The 13,316-nt window shown below is 44.1% G+C and overlaps 1 protein-coding gene across 2 annotated transcripts in view; it reads right to left on the bottom strand.

The window, feature by feature from the left end:
- The window catches only part of PTPN21 (protein tyrosine phosphatase, non-receptor type 21), a 71,451-nt gene that overhangs the window by 37,172 nt on the left and 20,963 nt on the right, over positions 1-13,316 (bottom strand). For both annotated transcript variants that reach the window (XM_019518685.1, XM_019518686.1), the window contains exons 3-4: positions 11,369-11,538; positions 8,138-8,235 (exon numbers count right to left, since the gene is read on the bottom strand). In XM_019518685.1, coding sequence (XP_019374230.1) covers positions 8,138-8,235; positions 11,369-11,538 — 268 coding nt within the window. The remainder of the gene's footprint in view (positions 1-8,137; positions 8,236-11,368; positions 11,539-13,316) is intronic.

Here is a 13,316-nt window from a genome sequence, read left to right as displayed (position 1 = left end):
ACCCACCCACTCACACCTAGTCCAGGCAGTCCCAGGGGGCACCACAGTCACAGAGGGAAGCACTGCCCCCCGCAGCCACAGAGGTAAACACCAGGCCCCCGCACAGCTCAGGCAGGCAGGCAGGCTCCGGGGAGAAAAAAAAAGAAAAAGATCAGGCTCACCACTTTTTTTTTTCTCTTCCGTGGAGGCTTCCTGAATGGGCTGCTGCTGGGTCTCGCAGCCCCTGAGCTGTGCAGGGCCCACCAAACTCCAAGCACGTTGGCTTCCAGCACCCTATGCACTGCTGCACTTTGTTAGGTAGCAAACTAAAACACCGCAGAGGTGTTTTATCTTGCTACGTACCAAAGTAATTTAAAGCTGAATATGCCACTGAACATGCAAACAGCACCACCATTAAAGCAGTGCAAAAGGACATTTAAGCTGCTTTAAAGGCCAGTTTTGTGGCATGTACAAAGGCCCAGATTCACTAAGAGATGTGTGGGCAGGGGAGAAAGTTTCTACTAGAACTGACCCTACTGGAAAGAAACAATCATGAACTGACTTTGTGTTTGTATCAAAACAAATAGAGATAAGGAAGTAAAAAAACATAGCTGTGGCATTTAGTGATCACCAGATGCTGAGGATGGAATTGAGTCTTGGTAAGAACTCTGTTAGATGAAGGGGAATTTGGAAGTTAAATGTACAACGGCTACAAGATGAAGGGATTATGTCAAGCATACACGTGACAGTATAAGGGGTGGAGAACACTGATGAAATACCAGAGAACGGTGGACGATGGTGAAGAAGAGGACAGGAAAGTTCTTCAAGAAGGAAGGTCGAAGAACTGTGGGGAAAAGAATGAAAGAACTGGGAGCACTACAAAGAAAGATGCAGGAGCTGCTAAAGGAAGCCACATAAGGAAGGCAGGAATGAAAAAAGCCTAGAAGGCATGAGATAGAAATCTGGTTTAAAAGAAAGAAGAGAGAGAAAATGTTTTTAGCACAAGTGCCCTGGGTGGGAGAAAACAAAGAGTGGTCCTGATACTTTTCAGCTAGAGTTAAGACAGCAAAAGGAGAGCTAAAAGCAGTGCAGGAAAGTGGTATCTGGGTGGAAAAGGAGGTGGTGGTGTTGGAGGCAATGAAAAGATTTTATAAATAGCTATATCAGAAGAAGTTGCAGCAAGGGAGGTTTATGATGGATATTAGGACAAGGTTTCTCACTAGGAGGGTGGTGAAGCACTGGAACAGGTTACCTAGAGAGGTGGTAGAATCTCCATCTTTGGAGGTTTTTAAGATCTGGCTTGACAAGGCCCTGGCTGGGATGATCTGGGGGTTGGACTAGATGACCTTCTAAGGTCCCTTCCAACCCTAATTGTCTATGATTCTAGGAAATAGACAGGAAGAATATGAAGGTTTTGCTGGAAGAGACTGAAAAGAAAGTAGAGGAGGAGGAAGCAAAGAAGCTGGAAGACAAGATAAGCTTAAAGGAAGCGGAAAAATGCTTAAAAATGGAGGTTTAAAAATCTTTAAAAGAGGGAATTTACCAAGAGCAGAAGGATTACCTATGGAATTTTACAAGAAGTTTTGGGCATGGGTAGAGAGGGATATAGTGGGAGTGTTTGCGGAAATAACAAAAACAGGAAAGGCAAGGAAAAATTTTACAAGTGGTGTTGTGATCTTACTCTTCAAGAAAGGGGAGAAGGAACTTCTCAAAAACTGGCGACCAATTACAGATTGACAACAAGTTAATGATCAAGACACTGGTTTTGAGGATGAGGAAAAATCTCCAGAAGATAATACATGAAGACCAAGTATGCACAGTACCAGGTAGAAGGATCTCCGAAACGATCAGAGTGATGAGAGATATATTGTCCCACAGCCAAGAGAGGAAAATAAACACAGTTATAGCAAACCTAGTTTTAGAAAAAGCATATGACAGAGTGGATCATGATTACATAGTCAAAGTGCTGGGAAAAATAGGGTTCCCAGAGAAATGTACATGTTGGGAAAAGTTACTGTAAGAGATGTGGAGAGTCAAGTCCTAATTAATGGGCATCTAAGCAAGGCTTTTAAAATCCATACGGGGGTGAGACAAGGATGGCTTTCTGTTGCCACTACTATTTGTGGGTGGCATAGAACTGTTAGCACAAAGAATCAGAAAAGACAAGGTCATAAGTGGAGTAAAGATACCAGGATGGGGAGAGGTAAAATGCATACATGAAGGATATAAAGGTAAGACAGATTTTCAATGGAAAAGGTGCCAAAGCATACATCAGAGTATGGAGAAACGACAGGCACTAAACTACAGATAAAAAAGCACCATAATAGGAGTGGGAAACTGGAGGGACTTAGAGAAGTTGGGCCTACAAATAAGAGAGAGAGAAATCAGAGTGCTAGGGATCCCAATGGATGCTGAGGGGAAAGGTAACACAGCATGAGAAACGGTGACAGCAAGAATACAGCAAATACTTTGGTTATGGTCTGGAAGGACTCTGTCCTTTGACGGAAAAATGGCAACAGTTCAGGCCATGCAACTGCCGATTATTCTATATATGGGAATTGCACTCCCACTGATATGGCGACAGAGAGCAAAAGTACAGGGGGAACGATGTGTGTTCTTCTGCAATGCCAAGAGAGAAAGGTTGGCTAGAGCTGAATTGTACAAAAGCAAGAGATATGGGGGGGAGGATGGCAGCTGACACACTTGGAATTGTTCATCCATGCGAAATACGCAAGCGCGATATGCAAGGCAGTAATGAAGGGAGAAGGGAAAGCAGTGCATATCACCCGATTTCATGCAGCTGTAATTTTGAGGAAATGGGGAGTATATCAGACCTTTTTAAAGAGTCCATAGGTGTGGCAACTGCAGATTCGTTACATCAGGATGAAAGGTTTCATGCAGAGATATAAAATAAGGAAGACTGGGCTAAAGGTCCTGAAGGATCATAAGAAATTGATAGAAGTAGTAAGGAAGAGACAGGAAGGCACCAGTGGGAAACTTCACAGAAGGACAAGTGAAGATGATGAGGAATGGTGGCGGGTAAACAGCTAAAAGATGCTGACCTAGTAAGGATGTTTGTAAGAAATACCTTGCCGGTGAGAAAGGCGCAACACAGATGGAGCTTGACAAGCTCATCAAGGTGCCAACGGGAGAGGAGTGGAGAAGCAGCAGCAGTGGGACATAGGTTTTGGGACTGTACACATGCAAAGGAGATATGGACTCATACCAAAGGTATGATGGTATTATATGGACTTATTTATTAGTATGTGTTAAAACTGGTTCATGGAAAGTAAGAAACCCATGGGTTTTTAAGGAGTTGGCTTTCACTGAAAGGGAGTGGCAGAAGCTGGGGCTGCATGAAATTTAATACTATATTAATCAGGACACAGAAAATATCAGAGAAGAAGAGGTGGAGAAGTGTAGGAAAAAGGACCTGACACACTTGTTTCACAGAACCAACAGAAAGGACTGATGGGAGGAGCGGATATTAATACAAGTAATCATTTTTCATGGGGCCCTGAATGAAAAAAGAGTTCTGTAAGGGTTTTTTGTGGAAAGTTGATTATGTTGTTTAAAGGTTTAATATATATAGTTGTATGTTTTTGGATATACAGCTGTTTTTGCAATATGAAGTTTTGGTAAAACACGGGTGCTCAATATGTGAAGCTTTGCAGGTGTAAGGCGATAAGTGTATTGTTAATAAAATTTGTAAAAAATAAGGTTCCCACCATCATTTTTGGCCCAGTGGAGGGTGTCAGCACTTGCTCCGGCCTGTCCAAGTGCTGGCCTCATATTGCAATGCCTCTAGGCCTGGTGCTTGTTCACTCCTGGGGGGAGCAACTACTCGTTTTGGTTTTGTTTTTTTAAGTCACGCAAACAAAAAAAGGTTCCCATCAGCATATTTGCCCATGTGGGCCATGTGTTTTATTGTCACACTCAGTGTTGACTGCATTTAATCAACTTCACAGTTGGTTTCCATTGCTCTGCACATGCTGCTTTTGGCAGCAGTTTAATGGTAGGCAAATTATTTAGTGTGATTTCCTTCCATGCAATTACAAGATGAGAGGCTTTTTGCCTCATGCCAACTGGGGGGAAAAACTTCATCTTGGAATCAAGTTAAAGAATGTTTGTGACAAAGACATTTAGCAAAACATGAAAAATATGACCCCTCTATAACAAAACTTTATCACAGCAGACATTTGTTTGAAAGGGATGATACTGTACAAAAAGCAGGGAGCTTTACAAAGAAAACAGTTAAATCATGTGTTCTTTTATTCCTCTTTTCCTCCACAGGCTTCCTGTATAGTCACGTTTCTCTTCCAACTGGTAAAAATCATTTTGAACTTAAATTATTAGGAACTGCGGATGCCTATACATGTGCAGTGAGGCTGCTCCAGTGCACTGTATTTGATTGAGTCTGCTGCAGTGTGGTAATTACCGCACTCCAGCAGACTCCAGCATCAGGTGCATCAGTGTTCCCACACTGAAAAATGGTTGTGGGGGTGCTTTAATTAAAGCTTGTTCAATGAGCTTTAGTTAAAGTGTCCCTGCCATCATTTTTCAGTGCAGGGATGCTGATACATGTGACACTCCTGGTGCTTTAATAAGAGCAGCTCTCAGAGACACTCTAATTAAAGTACCCCGCCCCACATGTATAAACATTCTTAGTTCCCTTTTCTGTCTTCAACTAGCATCCTCAGTAGAAAGCAGCCTCACCAGCTGCTCTAAATTAACAGCACTTCTAATGGGTACAAGAAAATGGGGGAAGGGGCAAAGTAGTCAGGGACTGGCCAGTTTCCTGATTATCTATCCCAGTCCCATTGTTAGTGGATGTGTGAGCACACAGGGATTGCTCTAACTTGCATCAGTTGGGTATGGTTCCATACATCAGATGCAAATAGTCAGAGCACGCTGGCTCCTGACCATTACTCCTCTCCATCCCTATAACAGTCCCTATGTTGCACAGAGTAAAGAAGCCTGGAAACTAATTCTGCCCACTCCATACCTGCTGGGAACTTCCCCTATGCAGAAATATTGATAGGGACTTGGGATCATAGTAAAGTAGGGCTGGAAGGAACCTCACACAGTCATCTAGTCCAGTCACCTGCTCAAGGCAGAATCATCCCTGACTAAATCATTCCAGCCAAGTATGTACCTAAGCTACTTGTGAAAATGTCCAGGGTCATTGGGGATGAAAGGAAAAAACTTTCCTATCTGATAAGCAGCAAAAAGGGATCACAGAGAGGCAAAGAATTCACATCTGTCTTGTCCCAGGGAGTGAACTAACTTAACTGATGAAGAGGAGAAATAAAGCTGCCAGTATCTTCAGGATAAACTGTCTCCAAGGTCCAGAGCCTCTTCCAAATGTCTGCTTCAACAAGTGTGAATGCATCCTCCAAATTCTTATTTACAAATATCACAAGAAACATACTTAATTAACATTTCTACAGGCAACCCTGCCTAACACTCTTAATTGGTTCTGGAAAAACTGAGCGCTAAGCAAAACAGTGTTAAGCAAAAACCATTTTCCATAGGGTTTAATGTAAATAAATATAATTGGTTTTGCACCACCTGCCGCTCCCGGCAAGGCACTGTACAGGCTCTGCCAGGGAAGGCATTGGCTCCTCCCAGCGTCATTGCTCCGCCACTGCAATGGCCCCTGTTGGCCACCAGCGCACCTGTGTGTGGCCCCAGCCGCCCCGCCTATGGGGCCTGAGTCAGGGACCTGCCTGCCCAGAGATTAACAGCAAGAAGGCAGTGGGGTTCCAGCCAGCACAAGGGAAGCTCAGGATGGTGTCTGCGCCCCACGAGTGAGTGCGCACCCGAAGTGGAACGGGTCACAGGCTGAAGCCCGGGGACAGGGGGGCTCCGTGGGTTTGGCTCCACTGTTGCCTGGGGCGGGGGACACTGTGCATGTGTCCTTGAGTACTGGCTCACACTTGCTCAGGCCCCACACTCCTGCCAGCCCTGGCTTCGGGCCCCCTGCTCCTGCCACCCTGCTGGCCCGGGCTGTGAGCGCCAGCCCGGGCCCTGTGCTCACACCCCCTACCCGCCCCCTCTCACTGCTACCGCTGCTCCTCCCCGCCTGCTGGCTGCTCCAGCACCACATGCCATAGCAGACCCCGGGCTCCTGCCGCCTCGCCCTGGGCCCTGCTGTTTCGGGCTCCATGCTTATGCTGCCTGGCCCCCCGCCCGCCCCTTCTTGCCGCTGCTCCTCCCCGCCTGCTCCAGCACCATGTGCCAGAGCGGACCCCGAGCTCCTGCCACCCCACCCTGGGTTCTGCCGGCTGCCAATCACTGATTCACTTGACAATGACAATGCCATCACCACTGCCATCACTGCTTCTCCCCACCCACTGCGCTGAGTGTTATATCGAAACGCTCTGCGTGCTAAGTGAAACCAGGTAGGTATTTTAAATGAGAGCTATAGCAAAACCACGGTAAGCAAAACTGCATTAAGTGAGGGTTGCCTGTATGATGAATTAACAGTTGTTGTGTAGGTGACAACTGGCAATTAAATGAGACTTTTACTGTTTCAGAATAAGTTAGTACTCATGATGAAAACTGAGTTCAGAACTGACTTACTGAAACTATTACAATTGCAAATCAGTGGAGACAAAGACAAATCACCAATATGTTTTTTGATTCGTTCAATTTAACTGATCCACGTGTATAAACTACTGTAGTCTCATCCAGCACCCAACCAAAGGCTGGGTTTTTTTCTGTCCTGTTTTCTCACTCTATTACTAACACATACAACCCTTTTCTTACCACCCTGCCAGACTGAATGAGGAATGCAAAGGCTAAAAGGATAAATATCTTCCAGCTGAAAAGAGGATTATATGGAAAGATTCCTATAAACAATTCACTGAGCAGAAAGACATTTACACTATCCAAAGAGTATGAAAAGAATTAAGCGAGAACTTGTTAAAGGAAGAGTATAAAGACATGGCTTGTATTAAACAAAAACACTGTTGCATAAATAAGGCATTAGTTCTTTCTGGCCCACTTCACTGGTAAATGTGTTCTCAAAAAAGCAGATTCCCTTCTTAATGTTAAACTCACAACGTGTACATTGAGTCAAAAATCAAATAGTAAGCATAAAGTGTCACACAGTGCAAATGAAGCCAAATCCTTTGCCATTTTTTTCCTAGGCATAAAGCCCATTTTCTTTTTCATTAAACTGTGTTCCTCCCTCTTGCTACTGTCCTACAAAGGAGCATATGCAGGAATAGAACAAGAAAATGACTTCATCAAAGCACTAAAGCCAAGATCCTCCAAGTTACTTAGATGCCTAATTCCAAATGAACTCAAATAGGAATTAGGCACTTAAATACTTTTGAGGATTTGGGTCAGAGTGCCCAGAACTCCTGGGCTACCGGCTCCCCTGTGGCTTTGGGAAATAGGCTTCTGAGGATCAAATCCTTAATGAGTAGCTGAGCTACAAGGCACCATAACTGAGGCATAGTGAGATTATAAATTCAAAACAAATATATGTTTCACAAAAAGAGGAAGGCCCAGTGTCATGTAACCAAATACAGAGCATCTTCTAGAGCAGCATTTATCAACCCATGGGTCTCAAGAACATTGTAAGAGGTCCCAGGGAGGTCCCAGGGATTTATGTGGTTTCCCCATCCAGGCTGCAACACTGGCAGCCTGCATGGAGCCAGCACACAGCAGGAGGGGGAGCGAAGCAAGCACACAGCCTTCTGAGAGCAGCCCCAGGAGCCCGAGAGGAAGGCAGGGGGCTGGAGCAGGGAGAGACAGGCAGACAGACTGTGGGTTGGGGCCAGGGGGGTGTGGGTCGGGGCCAGCTGATAATTATGCTAATGGATCCCGGTGTGAAAAAGGTTGAGAACCACTGCCCTAGAGCAGTGGTTTTCAACCTTTTTTCATTTGCGGACCCCTAAAAAAGTTTTGAATTGAGCTGCATACCCCTTTGAATTGTAAGTGTGGGGCTTCACGTGCTTTTGATTGCTCATAGTCATCTTTCACAGATTCCTTAGACATAGTTTTTGAACCCCCAGGAGTCCACAGAATACAGGTTGAAAAGTCCTAGAGTAATGGTGTTCACTTACATAAAAAATATAAAATATGCATTCAAACAGATTGGTCTCCATCCTTAAAAATAGCCATGGAGCACAATTCCTCAACTTACCCTGAACAGCTAAACCAGCCAGATGAATTGCTTGCTCTAATGTGCAAGGAATGTTTCCCTCCAAGATATCTTTCTTCAGCTGCAAATAATACTGATATCTACAGAAAGAAAGCGTATGTTAGCATTTCCATTTTTTCAGTTTCAGTACAATGCAGTTACAAACCGAGACATTTATAAACCTATGAATGTACACGCATCTGTCCTCCATAATCCAAGGACATTTTTCTCCTCCTTGTTACTCAGGCCCATGATTTGGAGGTCATTTCTAAGTCTTCTCTAACCACTCACACCTAGAGTAGGTTGAAATCCTGCCACTACTTCGAAAGCAAGATCTGACCTTTTCTGTCTGCCATCAAAAACACTCATTCACACCCTCATCAATCCTTTATTTAATATTATTCCCTCTTCTTGAGCCTCCCTGGCATCACTTTTTCTATAGACCATTAGGAATATTGAATCTAGCACTGTATTCTCTGCTGATTAATCTAAGTGTCATCCATTTCTCTGAATCACACTAATGACTTCTACATCATGTTTAACACAATCTATTTGTCCTCACCTTGAAAGAAGAGCTGCATAAATAAATATTTCCTTATCCACTTACTCTTCTCCTGTTTTTTCCTGTGCTCACAAATAACACCAGCCACAATGCCCCATACGTCCAGTCTTTCCACAACTGTTTTCTTGCACTCATCTGTGCAACCCCCTAAGAACAGAACATTCTTTCAGAGCTAGTCTAGCAAAACACTGGCCTCTCTTCATTCAAAGTATCTCTTTATACCCACTAATCATTGTGAATGTCCCTTCAATGTATTGCATCATGTTGAATATTAGTTTGTGTACTCTTTGCAGAAGAGATTCAATCTTCCAGTTGTGGAGGTGCCTTATGTCAATAGAAATAATAAGTAGGTGAAAGCCAAACTAAATGCATGTTGAGAAAGACAACCTATTTTCTACCTTTGCCAGAAAGTGTTAAATACATGTTCTCTGTAACAGTCTCTAGAACATTTTATCTACTTCTACAATAATGCCACATGCTGCACAACAGTGCGATATAGATTACAGACAAAGGGCTCAGGCTAAGTCCTGGCTCTACAGTTGCAGGAAAAGTGATCTCCCTACTCAGAAAACAGTTCTCTTGTTTGTTCTGCACGATAACAGCTAAAAGAAAATATATTCTCAAACATATAAGGCCAGCACCTTCCTGCCACTGTTCCACTGCAACATGGGCAATGTTCTCTTTTTGTTTCCCAGCTTGTTTAGAATTTAGTATAACATGCATTAATTTTGTTTGTACCAATGTAGTTCAGAAGTAACACTATAAACTTTGCTGAGGTTAAGCCAAATTTTCTATGATGTAAATTAGACCAGAATCTGGCTCCTTAGATCCATTTTCCAAAGGCATAGGAACTCAAAGTCTGCAGCTGAACTTGTCTGTTGCATGGCAATATAATGTAATATTACTGAGCTATTACATCAACAGACACTGCTTTCTTTATGAGAATACCCAAGTTAGACCTACTGGAATATTTCACCCTATTCCCACATTTTCTCACATGTATTCATTCACTGGCAGCTACTGGTCTTGGGAGACCATGGGGACTGTGGCTTTGGTGGGCTATCTTCTTCAGTGGCTGAGAAGTCCAATGCACAACAGACACACCCTCTGGCAAGCTGCACATACAGACTCAGTTGAACTTGAACTGGCATGCTGAACACCATTTTTTATTGCCTGCCTCCAACATCTCTTCTCTAGATCATCACTGACCCTCTCCGTTTCATCATGACATAGGTCCTGCTTCATGGCAGCTTTCCATTCACAGTCGTTTAAAGCAATTCATTCCCAGCATTGGCCATCAATGAACAGCTCACAAAGGTGTTTCTTGCAGACATAAACAAAATGGAGCTTGGGCCATCCAAGCTGACATTCAGCACTGGCCAGCTCACTGCAGAGTATGTCCTTGGGAATTTAGCCAACGCTCATATGGTTCACATGTCCTAACCAACGGAGGTGTCTCTGTCTCAAAAGCACAAACATATTGGGTATCTTGGTCCGTTCCAGAACAGAGAAGTTGGAGATTTTGTCATGCCATGTTATGCCCAGGATACAGCAGAGACATCAAAGATGGAAACTGTTCAGTTTTCTGTCTTCCTTGACATAAGGAGTCCATGTTTCACTGCTGTACAATAGAAAGCTAAGTTTGCAAACACTGTAGAACAACATCTTTGTCAACGCAGTTTTTCCAAACTCTTTGTCGACTCTGTTTTTCTAAACTCTTTTTTGAAGTTAAAACCTAGCACTGCTGGCCTTTCGAACGCGAACGTTAATTTAGGCTTCCAAGCCAAGATTTTCTGAGATGGTGGAGCCCAAGTGAATTTTTCAACCACTTCTAGGCTTTCATCATTTATTCTAACTTCAGGAGGGCAGTCAACTTGTCAACTTCTCACAAACAACATACCCCAAAATCACCCCCCCAAAAATTGAGGTGTGCATATTAAGCCAGGAAGCTGATTTTCTGCCCGAGATAGAAGCACTCTACTTTGATTCCCGCTCCACAGTGCAGCAGCTATTGCATTATGAGGGAGTCAAGTGACTTAATGGCTCATTGTTCTTCATTTCAGAGGTGTTTACAATAAAATCTCCTTTTAGTGGTCTCAATGAGCCATTAACCAAGTTAACTTTTCTTAGGGCAATTCTGCTGTCTAGTAGCTGCTCCTGGTTTTTCTCCTCCTATTTCACAGCTTTGGAGACACTTTTGCTGTTTTCAAAATCATACCTCCACCTATGGAGACCTATCTTCAGCAGCTGCTGTTGTTTGAGTTTTAATTAAGTAGGAAACGAAGGGTGAGTAAGCTGAAGATTAAGCTCTATCCCTGCCCTGCATAGCCATAACTCTGGAAAAATCTTTTTCTTCTTCATTCTGCCTTTCAAAAACAAAGTTAATAGTCTATAATAATTGAAAGTCTTAGGACTGAATTACCTCTGTGAGCAACATTACTTGTGTGAATAAGCTTAAATAGATTCCTAAGATCATTGGGAAAATTCATCCTTCACGTAACTCAATATATATTCTATAATCTGAAGGAATAATAAATGCCACAGTTTAGGCAAAGTTTTTGCCTTAAGTTTGATTTTCAACCTTTGAAGAAGTGGAAATTCAAGCAATAATTACTATTTTAAGATACATACGAGAATGTTAAAAGCTGAAATTAAAAATATGTACAGCTCACCTGGTAATTTCCTGCTGAAGCTGAGAAACAGTAGGCACATAAAATACCACTCCAAAATACACAGTTGGCTCCAAAGCATATTTGTCGAGCTGCTTTTTCAGAGGCTTGTCCAAATCCACCCACCGGCGCTGGTTCTGCTTATTGTAATACCACAGACTGAAATAAGTAATCTGAAAAAGAAGGAAGCAGTTAGTGATTAAACAAGGCAGGTATTGCAATGCCAGAAAAAATAAATCTAGTATATAAAGCTGTTACTGTTTCCAGCCTCACAGAAGGTTTAAAACCATTTAAAACCTAGAAGTCATTATATCATCTATAGACTTTATGATTCAAAATTGTCAAAAGAATTGACATATTTTTTAAAGTAACAGCATGTCATATTAAATTTTCTTAAATAAAAAAATAAATAATGGTACTTGAAAAAAAATACCAGTATTTCATTGTCCCATCAATAAATTAGAGGCCCAAAAAACCTAGCAGATGGACTTTGCTAATGCAAACGTTCCCAATGATTTTGATGGGACAAGTCACACAATTAAAAGATATGCTTGGTAGTAAGTTTCAGTACTTCATGATACAACATGAACTTCAAAACAGAGTCAGATTCTTCGAAACCCAAACTTCCTGCCATACAAGAAGTGACCAATCACACTGGAGCCTGCAGCTTCTTTGAGTGAGATTTCAGAATTGGGTTCTCAAATGAACATGAATTAACCTTAGTTTAATCTTAACTTTTTACAGCAAAATTAGATCCAATCAAGAGTACTTTTACAAAATTAAGGCTTATAATCTAGCAATGCTGTGCACAAATATCTGCAATACTAAGAAAGATCCCCAGATAGTGACCACCCATCCCTTATTGGGTGGGGTAGTCCTAAAATGGGAACCTCAAGTCCCAGTCCCAGACTGCATGGCTCCAGGACAGCATTTGTCCTGGATTTGCAGTGTTGTGCAGGGATCCGGGTTTTCTGTTCAGTGTGGGAAACAGTCGGTTTCCCCTTGCAGGTTGGCAGTGTTCCAGCCTGGAAGCGCCTGCCAGGAGTGGGACCCAGGGGGCACCACATGCATGTACACACCCACACACATGCAGGTGGCCAGGAATACAGGCAGGCAGCTTAGACAGCAGCTCCTTCTAGGTAAATTTATGGGGGGGAGGGGAATGGGTGGGGGGCACATTGTGGCTCCCACAGTGAGGAAGGGAGTGGGGCAGGAGCTGGGGTGCTGCCCATCTGGGGGCGTGTTTGGGGCCTAGGGCTGGGAACAGGATGGACCCACAGAAGGGTCATCCAGGGGGCAGAGAGGTAGGGGCATGGCTCCCTGCCACTGCATGCACTCCTGGGAGGCATATGGGAGGAAAATGTGCCCCCCCACCCCACCCCAAGATTTATGCACAGGGTCGGGGTGAAGGCAGACTGTCTGCTGCTGGCTCAGGGCTCCTTCCCCCCAGTGGCACCATGGTGAGGCAACCCCTGCCTACCTGGCAGCAGAGGCAGCATGAAGTTGTGCTCCCTACTGCTGCTGGGCAGGCAAGGGGTGTGCAGCCATCACTCGGCTCCCAGGGGAGGGCAGCAGGGTGGGGAGCCCCGTGCCTGCAGCCTGCATCCATCGCCACTCCACTCAGTGGGGGAAAAGCCTTTTTCATCTTGGATTTGAGTATGAGGCAGTGAGGGAGCATAAGGCCACTGCAACGCCAGCTGTGGCCCTGCACTGCAGATGCTGCTTACCCCTCTACCACCTCTGTTCCATGTCGTGGGTGTAGCTTCAAGGCTGAAGCTGCTGCCAGTGCCACTGCCTCTGCCACAGCCCACTACCAGGCCAGACTGAGCACAGTCCAGGGATGTGCTCCGTGACATGGGCTGGAGTGGGGCCGAAGCCTCCCAAAGCCAGAGGCAAAGTGGCAGTTGGCGAGGCAGGAGGGGAGGCAGAGGCTGTGTGGGTGGTGGCAGGC

Source organism: Gavialis gangeticus, unplaced genomic scaffold (genome assembly GCF_001723915.1).
Source record: "Gavialis gangeticus isolate Ggan-Ray unplaced genomic scaffold, GavGan_comp1, whole genome shotgun sequence".
NCBI classification, from domain to species: Eukaryota; Metazoa; Chordata; order Crocodylia; family Gavialidae; genus Gavialis; species Gavialis gangeticus.
The sequence above is the reverse complement of the archived record's forward strand: the minus strand, read 5'-3'. Positions and strand labels throughout refer to the sequence as shown.